Consider the following 14672-nt stretch of genomic DNA (forward strand, 5'->3'; position numbering starts at 1 on the left):
TATCATTTCCGTCCAGGGAACAAATCCAGTAGAGGCAGCAGCAGTGCAAACAGCTCCCAGTGCTGCTCCATCAAGCCTTCTCTGCCCATCTGGGCTTGCTACTTTTGATCCATAGACCCTCTATCCAACTTCTTTGTTTACAGTGTGTTGTCAACCCGTTGCACTGGCTGCTGTGGGAGGGCAAGGGGAACGTTTATCAAATGGTGGGGTAACTGATATGACTAGTAAAAAGCCTCTGGCTATGCAAGCTGAATAAGAGTAATCAAATCTCATGCTTCTGCTTTTTAGCTGCTGCTTGTGGCATTCTGGAAGCTTCTCCTTCCCCTCGACCTCTGTACAGCATTGCACAATTAGTCTTGCATGGCGTGCTAAGAACCCTGCCTTTGCAGGCTCAGGTGCTGGCCATTGCCAAAGGCAGGATAACAGGCTAGATTGGGCTCCTCATGATACACTTCTCTTTTCTTTACACACACACACAGAGCAGCCATATACTTTTCGCCTAAATGACTGAAGGAAACAACAAAACAAGGAAGAACCAAAGTGGTTCTCTGAGGATAGGACATGAAGCAATGGGGTTAAATTGCAGCAAGGGCAGTTTAGGTTGTACATTAGGAAAAACTTCCTAACTGTCAGAGTGGTTAAGCACTGGAATAAATTGCCTAGGGAGGTTGTGGGATCTCCATTGGGGATTTTTAAGAGCAGGTTGGACAAACACCTGTCGGGGGCGGGGGGGGGGGTCTAGATAATACTTAGTCCTGCCATGAGTGCAGGGGCCTGGACTAGCTGACCTCTCAAGGTCCCTTCCAGTCCTGTGATTCTATGAAAGTGAAGTCTCCAATGAGCGCTCAGTATGGCCCATCCTACCATTGTCTGTAATAGCTCAAAATAACCTAAGAAGCTCACAGCCTACAGCAGTCTCACCTCAGTTCTTAAGCGCTGAATAGCGTGAAAGGAGGCGGGAGAAGTCCCCCAAAGATGTTGTCCATTCTCAGTCCCACAGGGCTCCAGTTCACTGTCTCTCTGCACCCCATACGCCAGTATCTGAGGTTTTAAGGCTTCTGCTTCTTAAAAGATTTTTGCTGTCCCCTGTTTGCGGAGTGGGGGAAGGAATTGGTGTGGGGAGGGAAAGGATTTCTCATCTCTTCCAGTCAGTGTTGCCTCATTCCCCATCTTCCTCATTTTACCTCTTGCCCCCTTCCCGCCATGTCACACCAGGCCCTATTTTACAACTGTCTGGGGCAGGAGGGTGGGGGAATAGGTGGATGCTCAGACATGAGGAGCAACATATCTCAGCTTAACCTAGCGTTTGCTGGTCAAGCTCTGATTTAAAAAAAAAAAAAAAAAATATCCCACCCAGATGTTTTGCTAATCAATAACTGGCTAAAATACTAACAATATTTGCGCTAATTCTGTGTGTGTTCTCTCTCAGCCGTGGCCAGCAAACTGAAGTGCTGGCTCTAAGAACTCTCTTCTTGTCAGTAAACATCTCTTGTTGCATAATCCTCCCTATGTGGTTCTTTAACCTTGTGCCCCTCTCGTTCCATACGCAGGCGTTCACATCCAGAGTGCAGGAACCACAGCAAGGGAGCTTGGTGTTCTTGGCTCAACCCATAGTTTCCCAACATGCACATCCCAGAATTGACCCAGTTTTGCATGGAGGGCTGGATGGCCTTGTGGTTAAGGCACTGGACTGGAACTTGGGATACTTGGGTTTACGTCTCAGCTCTGCCATAGACTTCTTGTGTGATGTTGGGCAAGTCACTTAACCACTCTGCCCCCCCCATCAGTAAATAGGCCAAATATACCGGTCCCTTATAGGGGTATTTGTGGGGCACTTGGATACTATGGTGATGGTTATGATATAATAACCTAAACAGAATACTGATAACCTTCTAGGTTAGGTTCTCAACCAGGGGGTCTGAGGCTTCTGGGGGGGGCACGAGCAAGTTTCAGGGGGTCCCCCCAAATAAACCAGAAAGCAGGGCTGGTATTGGTCACCAGGGCCCAGGGAAGAAAGCTGAAGCCTGAGCCCCACTGCCTAGGGCCAAAGCTGAAGCCTGAACTCTGCCACATGGGGATGAAGCCAACTTAGCTTTGCAGAGCCCCCTGTGGCATGAGGCCCCATGCAATTGCCCTGCTTGCTGTCCCCTAGTGCTGGCCCCTGCTTTTAATCTACTGGATATGCAGAATACCACTTTTTTTTGGCACAAGTGGGCCACCATTTTTATAACCTGTTGCGGGGGTGGGGGATCCTAGTAGATAGCACTAGCCCCCAGTGCCACCAGCTTTAGATAGGCAGAGATAGAATGGGGGCAGGGATGAGAGGAGATGAGTAAATGTGGCTAATTCATGCTGGACTGAGATCAGAAGTGAAGCCACTCACTGAATACTGGTCTCAGGCAGAGCAGGACAAAGGGTTGGTCGTGTTGAAACCTGCTTAGCAGATGAGAGCTCAGACTGTTTGGCTCCGTTGCAGCCTAATGGTTTCCAAATTCCACTTAAAAATTGGAACCTCTTTATTTATAAATATTCAATGAAGTTCAAGGTCCTAATCCTGCACCCACTGAAGTGACTAGCAAAGGTCCCATTAACTCAGTGCTGTGGAATTGGCTTCCGAATGCTTTTAACCGTGAAAGAGTGGTGTATATAAGTGCTAAGTGGCTTTTCATTTCTTGTTTTCAATGGGGAACATCACAATACCTCGGGCTCTGACAATGTGATTGCTTGTTGCTTATTAGCACATTGGAATCCTTTTTATTCCACACCAAATGTTTCCCTCCTGCAGTTGGAGAGGGGGATGGCACTGGATTCTGAGCTGATTTTTAACTGGGTCTCTGCCTTCCTGCTCTACAAATCAGACAAACAGTTCCTGCATGAAGCTGAAGCTCTATTTTGTGAGAGTCCTTCACCCCCCACGTTGTCCCCTCTCCCTCTGTCTCTGAGAGTAGCTCTTATCCTGCATGTAAAGCAAAGGCTCTTGTTCCTCAGCTCTACTAGGAGAGGCTTGTGGGGGTGGTGATGTGTGCGTGCAAACAGCAGCACTGCAGCCTGGTTTTTGGTTTGGCTCAGGCTGGTATTCTGCCCCCTTTGCCTCTGTTCCTTCAAACTCTCTTTGCAGAGCTCTGATGCTTCTCCCAAACTGGGCTGCTTGAGGCAGCTCAGCAGAATCAGCTGTTCCTTCCCTCTGCAGGGAGATGGCTGCATCCCTGTCCAGTGCCAGCTAGGTCACTGTGCTAAAGTTGAAGCAGGCTTCCCATTGGGTCCTTCTCCAGAGCAGCCCAAGTTAAATGGGGTGGAACCACTCCACAGGGAAAGCGTCACAAGGTCATGCTATCGGACTGTAACAGCGCTCAGCAAATCAAATCCTAGACCGTGGCTCACCAGCTGAACCTTTTCTAAATGTTCCCTTCTAGGCTTGGAACTGTGGAAGGATTTTTAATCACAACTCCCTCTCTTCTACTAAAAGCAGCGGGAGACTGCTCCAAGGCTTGGCTGAGCAGCACTCCCCATTTCACCCCATGACTTCTGTTTCAGTCTAATTTAGCCACTCGTTTAATGTCTGTTAGAGCAGTGCCCTACAAACTGGGATATGGAGTCTTTCCTTTGTAGGCCCCTCATTCAAATCCAACCTAGGTCAATAGTGTCTGTTTCATTGACTTCTTGGTGATATGGGTTGATGGTCACATACTAGGTCTGGGTGGCCAGCTGACCTCTGGCCCTCTGGAGAGGCTGAATCTCCAGTCTGTGGAAGGGGGAGCAAGGTGAGGTGGTAAATCTAGAGAGATGGGGTCTGAGCAGAGCCCTGGGAGCAAGGGCTCACTGTGTATGAATCCCAGCTTTGCCATGAGCATGCTCCCTCTCAGACGTCTTAGGTAATCACTTGGCCCTGAACTTTTCCAAAAGCTCTGATAACTTTAGGTACCTCCGTCATTTAGGTGCCTGACCTGAGAGTCCTAGGGCTTGATCTACAGAGGTGCAGAACACCTGCAACTCATATGAAGTCCACTGGAGTTGCAGGTGCTCAGCACTCTGAAAATTGAGGCCCAAGTGTCTCCGGTTGGGCACCTAAATGACTGAGGTAGACAAGTTGAAAAGATCTTTTGGAAAGTGGTGGCCTAAACCTCGCTGCCTCAGTTTCCCCATGTGAGATGTGGGTGGTGCTCACAGAGTTGAGGATAATTAATGGTTTGAAAGCACTTACTATTTCTATTAGTAGCAGGAAGGTTCATTCCAAACTAGGCAATTTCCCTCAAAAGGAGTTTCCTTGGAGGTCAATCCATGGGCATAAGCAGGGGTGGCCCAGCTGCTGGCTTTAATAAAGATGCACCTGCCAGACCTACATTTGGCTAGTAAAGAGCCGTACTGGAAAGGGGAAGGGTTAGGTAAACTCTGGAGTCTATTCCCACATGTCAGGCTAGCATAAACCAGGTGTATGAGACAATGGCCCTTTAAAAATAAGGAGAATTCACCCCCAGTCTGGGGGAGAGGTATGTGATAGGAAATGCAATTAACTGAGGTGACTTTTGTGTAACACTGATCCTATCCCCAAGACTTGACTTGTCAGATGCCAATTAACAAAGCACAGTAGCAAGCCACAGGAAACCTGCATGTAGAGCCGGGCCAGAATTTTTTCATTTCATTTAAAGTGAAAATGCAAGTTCTGCAAACTGAAAGTTTCAGTTTGAAATTTTCCATAAGAATTTCCATTTTTGGCTAAACTAACCCCCCTCCCACCCAGTCGGGGAAAAAGAAAATGTTTCAGGTTGAGTACACCTGAATGGAAACCTTTCCGTTTGAACTGAACCAAGCTGTTTCCCATGATGCGCTGCCATTTCCCCTCTGACCAAGTCACATGGCGTGTTTCTGGGAGATATAGTGCAGCCAAGGAGCCTAGTCAGTAAGGGAGACAAGGGACATCAGAATTACAAATTCTATAAGGCACCATTGCCTCTTACATGGATGCTGTGTCAAACTGACTCGGAATGTTTTGATACTTCCGAAATAAAACTTTTTAAAGAAACTTTTCATTCCATTAAAAATAACCTCTTTCAAATTTTGTCCCAATCCGAAATGAAAACAAGTGTTGCAATATCAACTTCCCACAGGACTGAAATGCTAAATGCCACTCTGCTTTACCAGCAGGAATGTATGGGATGGCAGTAAAGTTGGGCCAGTATAGATGATGGAGGGGATGGATGAGCAGGGTCTGACCAGATCTGTGTTGTCTTAAGGACTGGCCTCTTGGGCTGACTCTGTCTGTGCTGAGGGGATAATGCACCAGTGCAACCATGCAGTGCTAGAAATATACAGAGTGGGGTGGGTTGGAAATATTTCTAATCTCAAGGCAGATCACCTGATGCTCCTGAAGAATGAATCTCATTTACCTCTATCTTGAGCTGCATAATTACAGATGTTGTTAATGGTCATAAAACTAACTGATCTGGCTCCAGGATCAGGCTCCGTGACCTCCCATCACACAAAGTGACTGTCCACTGTGTAAGGTTTTTTCTTTTTCCCTGGCTCCCTCGAGTTTCGTGGTGCATCTTTTACCCGTTTGCTGGCTATCTTGGTTGTAGGTGAGGCGGGCGCTAATATCATTCAGGTCTCAAAAGAAGCCCGGAAGAGGTTCCTGGGCCCTCTACACCCATCCTTCAACTTGGTGAAAATCATCCGCAGCTGCTTGTACAAGACCCTGCCAGACAATGGGCACGAAGTGGCTAAAGGACGCCTGGGCATCTCGCTGACACGGGTCTCTGATGGAGAGAATGTGATCCTGTCGGAGTTCCATTCCAAAGAGGAGCTGATTCAGGTGAGTGGGGAAATTGTTACCCCCCCCCATTCCACCGCTTAGGTCAGGGGTGGGCAAACTATGGCCCATGGGCCGGATCCAGCCCCTCAGGGCTTTGGATCTAGCCTGTGGGATTGCAGCCCCTGGGGGGGAGGGGCAGAGGGCTCCACATGCCTGTGGGTACCTCCCCCGAAGCTCCATTGGCCAGGAATGGGGAACTGTGCTCAATTGGAGCTTCGGGGGAGGTACCCACAGGCAAAGACCACACAAGGAGCCCGCTCCCGCAGGGACATGATGCTGGCCGCTTCCCAGAGTGGCACAGGGCTAGGGCAGGGAGCCTGCCTTGGCCCCAGTGTATGCCGCTGCTACTCCAGAGCTGCTCCAAACCCCTCTTGCACCCAACCCCCTGCCCTGAGCCCCCTTGTACACCTGGCACCCCAGCCTCTTGCCCTGTGCCCCTTCCTGCACACTGCACCCCCATCACACCCAACACTCCCTCCCGTACCCCAACTCCCTGCCCCAGCCCTACATTCATGGCTCTCCAATTTCCCCACCGAGATGTGGCCCTCAGGCGAAAAAATTTGGCCACCCTTGGCTTAGGTGATATCTGCAGGCTCCCTCCTCTGTTGGAGAATTACTGTGGGATTGGTCTTTGTTCCAAAATTCTGTCACATTAGAATATAACCACAGCCAAGACTCTCTGAACAGGTTGCTGTTGGTCAACAGGCCACCTCTCTCCAGATGATCCAGCAGGTGGCTGAGCCAGCCTTCCCAGGGAATTGCTGTCTTCAGGTCCTGGTTTGTTTGTTACAAAAATGTTTCTGATCTCTTATGCTGGGTTTGTGCTCTCTCTTTCAGGCCTGTGTTTGCAGCACCTTCATCCCTGTATACTGTGGGCTGATCCCACCAAGCCTGCAGGGAGTGGTAAGTAGCCCTCGTAACATTCCCCTTGAGTGCAAGAGTGAGACACCTAGATATAGCCATGGTGGATCATGCTGATAGTCCATCTAGTCCTGAATCCAGCACTGTCTGGTTACATACTTAAGAGAAGTGCAGGTAACCCTGAGATCAACAATTTATGGAATACCTTGCCCATAATGGAAGCTGCTTCCTAACCTCATCAGTGACTGACTGGCTTATGCTCTGAAGCCTGATGGTTTGTATTCAAGTGCTTGCTCATATAGATTCCAATTAGGTATGTGCACACCACGTGCACAATCGTCAGAAGATTTTTACCCCAGCAACACTCGGTGGGTTGGCTGAGGCACCCCCTGGAGTGGCACCTTCATGGCACTGGATATATGCCCCAGCTAACCCAGCGCCCCCTCAGTTCCTTCTTACCACCCGTGACGGTTGTTGGAACTGTGGAGCGCAGCATAGCTGATCTCCACTCTCCTTAGCTTTCTCTCTTAATACCTGTTAATAGTTGTTAGTCGTTAATAGTTAGTGTAGTTTAGTGTACTTAGGGTGGAGTGGGCTCAGGCTTCATCATCTGCTTTCCTGACACATGTACCCATACAGGAGATATGTAGGGCAGCGACTTGGTCATCGGTGCAAACCTTTGCCCCCCACTGTGCGATAATTCAGCAGTCCAGGGGTGATGCTGCATTTGGTTCAGGAGTCCTTCACTCCATGATATCTCTCTCCAACCCCACTGCCTAGGTAAGGCTTGGGAGTCACCTAATTGGAATTGATATGAGCAAGCAGTCGAAGAAGAAAAGACGGTTACTCACCTTTAACTATTGTTCGAGATGTGTTGCTCATATCCATTCCAAACCCGCCCTCCTTCCCCTCTGTCGGAGTAGCTGGCAAGAAGGAACTGAGGGGGCCCTGGATCGGCTGAGGCATATATCCGGCGCTGCTTAGTCAGGGTGCACTGAAATTGCATCAGAGCTCTTGAATGTAAGCCATCTGGGGCTGGTGACTTGTTGTTTTTATCATAAACTCTGGTGTTGAAAAGAAAAAGTTGCAGATAATGCATCTTTATTGTCTGAGAAAAGTCAGTAGGTATCTCCCCAACCTCCTCTGGTGGAGATTGGTGCTAAGAAATCCACTGAGCATCTCCATAGCGTTCATATCCTCCATAACTATTTTGTTTACTCCCTATCCCTGTCCCACCAATCTTGTCACAGGAAACCCATTTCTCTCTCTTGTATCTGTGTCTATTTGCTTTTCACGTTGGCTTTCCTAATTTTCTCCTTACACATCGATTTGTTGGCTTCAAGTGAGCTGGCTTTCCATTTTCTTAATGGCTTGGCTCAAAAACCTTTCCATTTAATTATACTGGTCTATTTGCCTTCTTGCTTCCTTTCAAGTATAGGGAGTATGCATTCCTCTCGTGACTTAGTTCAGAGGCTACTTACACATCCCATGTCTGAGTCTAAGGATTTGAATTGCCTCACATTTGACTTCAGGGCTGTGGTGGGTTGTGTGTTGTTTTTTTTTGTTTTTAAGCCCTACTTCCTTGTTTTATTTTTAGAATCCCCTCCTGTTGCATCTTGGCATGCTACATAACATTAAGAATATTGGCGGGGGGGGGGCTACACAGATGCAATTGGGTTCCAAATGACACTATCTATATCTATATTTAAACATACAAAGCCTTGCTGCACATCATTCCTGAGGGCATTCTGCACCTAAAAATTCTGTGCACAATATTTTAAAATTCTGTAAATGTTTTTTATTTGTCAAATGTGGGAGCTCCAGCATGTCATTGGAGAACACAGGCCACTGGTTGCACGGGGGGGGGGGATATCACTCTGTAAACCCCTCCACCTCCCCTGGACACACTCAATGATGAGGCTTCCCCCAACACTGACGCCACACAAGGACCAGGCCTGACCAAGAAACACCCCAGGGCCCTGCCCCTCTGTGCCAGGTGCACCAGGTGTGGGCAGGCAGGCTCAGCAAGGCAGTTTCAAAGTGTGGAGTCCAGGTGTGGGTTGAGAGGGTTCTGTGTGGGCAGCTCAGTCAGGGCTCTAGGTGCGGGGGGGATCTGGACGCACGGAGGCATGTTGGGGGTTCTAGTGCAACAGTAATTAGACTCTGCAGGGGTGTCCAGGTAAAGGTGGTTAGGGCTTAGTGGGTGAGGGGGGGGTGCAGCTTGGGTGTGGGGAGCTCAGTGGGGGAGAGGGGTGGGGATCCAGGTGTGGGTGGCTTGTTGGGGGAGTAGGGCTCATCAAGGGGGGTTCTGGGAGGGGGTGAGGCTCCATGGGAAGGTCTGGTCTAGATGCACAGGGGTTGGACAGATGCAGGAGCAGCTCCCTGTACAGCGATCCCTCCCCCTGCAGCTGATGAGCAATGGGTGCAGGAAGCACATGAGGGAAGTGGGGCTGGGGGGGGGGGGGAGAGAGAAGAGTTTGTAGAGCTTCCTACAGCCAAGCGAGAAATCTGGGGGTGGGTCTGACACTGCCCCGGATGCTGTGCAAGGGAAGAGGAAGTCCTGTCCTCCCAAGCCCAGCCAGGACTAGCAGCTGAGCTTGGCGCAGGGTAGGAGCCACCAGCCAGGTCTTCCCCTGACCCACAGTGAATTACCTCTCTGCTGGCAGCCCTAGGCACCCAAAACATACTGCTCAGGAGGGTCACATGACTGGTCTTGTGGTTTCCCTTTGCTTCCCCATCAGAATGTCATTTTTCTGCAGGGAAGCAAAGAAATCTGTGTGGGACATAAATTCTACACATGTGCAGTGGTGCAGAATTCCCCCAAGAGTAACATGTATGCAGCTGCTCTATTGTGTTCTGGTAGCCTCTGCAATAGAAAACAGGGAGGACTGCTAAAGGGCTCCCAAACCTTTTAAAGGGATACCACCCAGTTCCTGTACACTTCACTTCCCCTCTAAATTGTAATATTCAATACTAGTCTCTGGTACAATCACACCAGGAATGTCACATTTAATAGTTGTATGTGGCCACTAGTACTCAATGGTTCAACTATAGTTACATTCTGAATTAACTCTAGATGGTACCTGAGGTGAAATCAAAACTAGCTTCTCCTTGTGTGGGCTGTAGAACAATTATTGCTTCCTGGAGCAGCTAAGAGGTGTTTATTCCCCTACACCTTGTCCTGCCATGACACTTGTCCAGGTCATATGCAGGGAGTTGAAGTCACCCTTGATTTGTCTCTCATTAGATTCAGTTGCCTTCCTGAACTCCTGCCTATGCTGTCAACCTTATTGTCCTGATACAGTGAAAACATCAGCAGCCATGTTCTGCCCAGTAAATGCTAGAGTTCAGCCAGGCCTGGTATCTAGAATCTCTGATTCCTCCCCACCACCATATCAAGCTCTGGTAAAGCAGAGCCTGGATACAAACCATCCCTGGATTTTCAAAACCAAAACCTAGCTCCTTTAGTCTACAGTGATTAAAAACTCTGCATCTTGCTCGACTGCCTTCAGACCCACCCCTGCCCCAGAAGAAGCAAAACTAAAATGTCCATAAGGATGTTTGTTCACCTTTGTGTGTGAGTTTGAGAGACACACAAACCCCTGTGTGTGTGGGGACATCTGGCTGCCCTGATCTGTGGAATCATTGTGTTCCCGTGGCACAAAGGAATCCCCTGACATGGCTATGGTCAACGAGTTGCTACTTTGTACTGCAGGTTTGGAAGTGGTGAGGCCTACAAAGCCCAGCCCAGTTAGCAGATTTGGGATGGGTTTATCCTTAATGGCTCTCCTTGAGCTGGGTGAATTGCCTTGGGACATTGTCATCTGATGCTGGTTGTGGTTTTTTTTTTTTCCATTTTGACACAGAAACCCTTAAAACAACAATTGTACTTCAGTCAGTGCCATAACAAGGGGAGTCTGTTAAAATGCCGGAGTGGCTCTCTTCCCTCCTTGCTAACTGGGGAGTGTTGGTTGGAACTGGGCACATGAGGATTCCCTAAGGGAAAACTGTGTGGGAGGTGGAAGTGGGTCACTTGCTATGTAAATGCTGCTGAGGGCATGGGAGACGAATCACAATTATCTTGTATAGGCCAGGATTGGGCCTAGCTGTTCATCTGAAGTGGAATGTGCTGAGTGGCTACAACAGGCTTGGGTGGAGGCTGCATTACAGAACTGTGAGTGCAACAGACTGTATATAATGCTCCTCCTTTGGCTTGCATTAGCTGCACAAACAGAGGAGCTTAAGGCTTTTGCTGCAGTCAATGAGGGGTAGCAGTAGAATTTTTCTGCTTTAGGGGGCTGGCACGTTCCCTGCCAAGGGCAACCACATTGCTGAATTTGCTGTGTCATCGTGCTGGAGACCTGGTAATGGCTGCTGCTCTACCTTCTTCTGTCTGCCTGGGGTGGGCACCTATCCATACCAACACCTAACAATATAGCAGACTGTTGCTTTGGCTTCCTAGTAGAGCTGGCCTGGCCCCCAGGTGCTTGCCAAATTCCTAAGGCATGCTGCCTAATTAATCACAGCGATAGAAATTGCAGATAATCCAGTAGGTTTAGTCACCTAATCAAACCGTTTGTGTCCTGCTGGATTTTCTCAAGTGCCTTGTCTGTTCTAGTTCTAGATCCCTTATCTAGGAGGCTTTTTTTCCACCATTTCCAGTGGGGATGCTGTTCCAGACTGAGAGCTCTTCAGTGAACACATTTGTCCTAGGCCTCTGCTTAAACATTGCTGCTTTCTTCAGTTGCCTCTTGTGGGAATCACCCTGGACAGTTTTTCTCCCTCCTTGGTCTTTTTAGGTCCAAGTACTTGTCTCCCTCCCTCCTTTTTAGGTCCAAGTACTTGTCCTGGCTGTCTTCCCTCTTCCAAGTGCTAACATATTTGTTTCTATTAATGTGATACCTAGAGACCCTAATTGTGCTAGGTACTGTTCATACACACACAAAGGACAGTCCCTGCCCTGAAGAGCTTACAGCCTAAACAGAACTGTTATCTTTTACAGATGGGAAACTGAGGCCTGAGAGTTGAAGTGACTTGCCCAAGGTCATACAGGCAGTCTGTGTCAGAGTGGGGACTTGAACCTAGCTCTCCTGAGTGCCAGGCCAGTGCCTCAATTACAAGGCTAGCCTTCCTCTGATACAGCATAGCTGTCTCCCTCTTCATTAAGCAAGCAATATGGGCAAGGAGGAGAAAGGGGGCAAAAGGCTAATGTGAGCAATAGCTGACCTTTAAGAAAAGTGATTGAAGTGGTAGCATGTGCCTGGGATGACCCCTAGGGAGTATAAATGGCAGAGGGGGCTGATGCTGGGTCTGGTCAGTGCTGCATGAGAACTTCCTGATTGTGCCATTCTGTGGTGGCCCATCTCTGCCAAAACCATTCATGCTAAAACCACATTAAATACCCAAGGCTCTTTTCCTTCTAATGTTCTGGATGAGCTGTTTTGCCTTTTTGCCACTTGGTTTTGCTGATGTATCAACATAGCTTTTCATGGGGTCAAGGTCTCTAATGGGGAGGGACAGAGGGGATGAAGAAGTAAACTCCCCCACCCCCTTCCTGTACCACAGCTGCTGCTCCCTGGGATCGCTTTTGGAGTTAGAGGGTTTGGGGGTGAGAGGATTAACTCACTAGTGAGTATGAGGGGAGTATACTTAGCACCTGGGCTTCTTGGCAAGCACCGTGCTGCTGGTGAGGGGGGAGAACACAGCAAGGACAGGGTCACCATTTGCCACATACCACCTTGCCACCCTGGCAAAAAAAAATGTGAGCATATGAGAAAAGGGCTATAGCTGCCCATTCACACTACACACCTCCCAAGCCCACCCTGGTAACTCCCCTACACAATCAGGTCATCAAACTGCACAGCCCTATCACACAGAACTACCCCAGTAGATACTCAGACAGATGTAGCAAGAGGACTCCCCTTACAGCCTGCGATGGATAACAACCAAAAGGCCATGTGCACATCTCCCATAAGTCCCTCATAGCATTCCTTTCGTGTTAGGTCCCCTCAGACTGTTTCTTGCGTGATTCAGTACTCTATAGGCTTCTCCTCCTCCTCTCATAAAGCAACAATGTCTTAAGCCTACACGTGTGGTGCTGTAACCACTTGTCAACACCACTATCCTGCTGGCACCAGAGCAGGCCTATGACTGTGCAGCAGGTGGAATATTCAGGGGAGGCATACAAGGAGGGTAAGTTTATGCTTCAGGGAGTAGTTCTTCTGGCTATCCTTAAACCAGCAAAAGCCACCACCTGCAAGATTGTTAAAATATCTGACCGTACTAATCCCACCCAACATAGCCCCTATTCATAATGCTGAATACAGCCTGGGCCTTGTAGCCACAGGAGCTGTAAAGCAGAGCAAAGCCCTGTGACAAGGAAGGGCCATGTCACCAAGTGGAATATTTCAGGGTGTTCTCTCCAACTTGGCTTTAGACTAGTTCCTTTTCTTGTTCCCTATAGCCCCAGTTCTCCTACTGAAAGCTCCTGGTTTTGCTATTGAGGAGCTCACCAGCCACTAAACATTCCTCACCCTGCCATGCTGGGCCTGTTGCTCTTTATGTGCATCCAGAGGAATTCCATGGGTCTCCCTTTATTGGGGCAGGAAGGGGGAGGAATGAGGGAGTTTGAACACAGCCCCTTGCTGGGCCCTTGTTTGGCTCCATTTCAGCAGGAGCCAAGTAAGGGGTATGACAATTCTTATTCCCAGCAGTGAAAATGGAAAGCAACCAACCCAGTCTTCTCCGGGTGTGCGCTGTATCTGTGTGCCATACATACCCGGGCAGGACCAGTCAGCTCCCACTATGGCATCAGCTGAGACAGCAGGTCCTGAGGGGGAAGAGACCCAAAAGGAGGGAAAAGGGGCCCAGAACCAACCCCTGGCAACTTGGCCATCTGAAAGAAACAGAGCTTGTAACGTGCCTTTGAGGGGAGCCAGAGATGGACCCTCCTCCACAAAAGAGGACCCTTGGCTGAGACACCTGGTCCTGCCCCAATCCTGGCAGCTCCTAAGGACTGAAAGCTAACCTGCCTAGCAGGGCTGTAACTGCTGGGCAGGAACAGAGGGAGAGGGGGGATCGCTCAAGGACTTAGAGCCTAGGTTATAATAGGCTGTGTAGAGCAAGGCTGGGTTTGCACAGTGGTAGTGTTGGCTAGAGAGGGGCACCGTGGCAAAGGTGCCTCTGCAGATGAGCCTGAACTAGGAACAGTCAGTAGCAGTCAACCAGATAGCAGGGTGCGCTGGCCCACACGTAGATTCCTTTTGATTAGAGAAGCCCTTGGAACCATCACCTTTGCTGCAGTAACACACCCTTTTTTGGAGCTGTTGCTTTCCTGCAGGTGGCAGTATAAAGTATCTGCTTCTTCACCCTGGCTACAAAAACTGTCTGTGCCATGGTCTACTCCAGTGCTACTCAGAGTGGTGGTCCGCAGAGCCATCGGCTGCCAGTCTGTGTGCACATTGGGGAAAAAAAATTGCCAGTCCCCCACATCAGATAGCTTGAGAAGCACTGGGCTACTCTATACCAGTGGTTCTCAATCTTTCTAGACTACTTTACCTCTTTTAGGAGTCTTGATTTGTCTTGCGTACCCCCAAGTTTCACCTCAATTAAAATGACTTGCTTACAAAATCAGACAAAAATACAAAAGTATCACAGTACGCTATTACTGAACAATTGCTGACTCTCTCATTACCATAAAGTTATGAAAAATAATTTGGAATATAAATATTGTACTTACCTTTCAGTGTATTGTATATAGAGCTGTATAAACAAGTCATGAAATTTTAGCTAGTGCTTCTTATGCAGCCTGTTACAAAACTAGGCAAATCTGTAGATGAAGTGATGTACCCTTAAAAGACCTCTGTGTACCCCTAGGGGTATGCATACCCTGATTTAAAAACCACTGGGCTAAACTTATTTAATACTTATACTACTATAGTGCCTAGGAACTGTGGTAATGACCCAGAACCCTATTGTACTAGGCACTGTACAAACAAAACAA

The 14672-nt window shown here is 48.7% G+C and overlaps 1 protein-coding gene across 2 annotated transcripts in view; it reads left to right on the top strand.

Annotated features, from left to right (window-relative positions):
* The window catches only part of PNPLA2 (patatin like domain 2, triacylglycerol lipase), a 51944-nt gene that overhangs the window by 22765 nt on the left and 14507 nt on the right, over positions 1-14672 (top strand). For both annotated transcript variants that reach the window (XM_073347160.2, XM_073347159.2), the window contains exons 2-3: positions 5577-5809; positions 6647-6712. In XM_073347160.2, coding sequence (XP_073203261.2) covers positions 5577-5809; positions 6647-6712 — 299 coding nt within the window. The remainder of the gene's footprint in view (positions 1-5576; positions 5810-6646; positions 6713-14672) is intronic.

Source organism: Lepidochelys kempii, chromosome 6 (genome assembly GCF_965140285.1).
Source record: "Lepidochelys kempii isolate rLepKem1 chromosome 6, rLepKem1.hap1, whole genome shotgun sequence".
In the NCBI taxonomy this organism is placed as follows: domain Eukaryota; kingdom Metazoa; phylum Chordata; order Testudines; family Cheloniidae; genus Lepidochelys; species Lepidochelys kempii.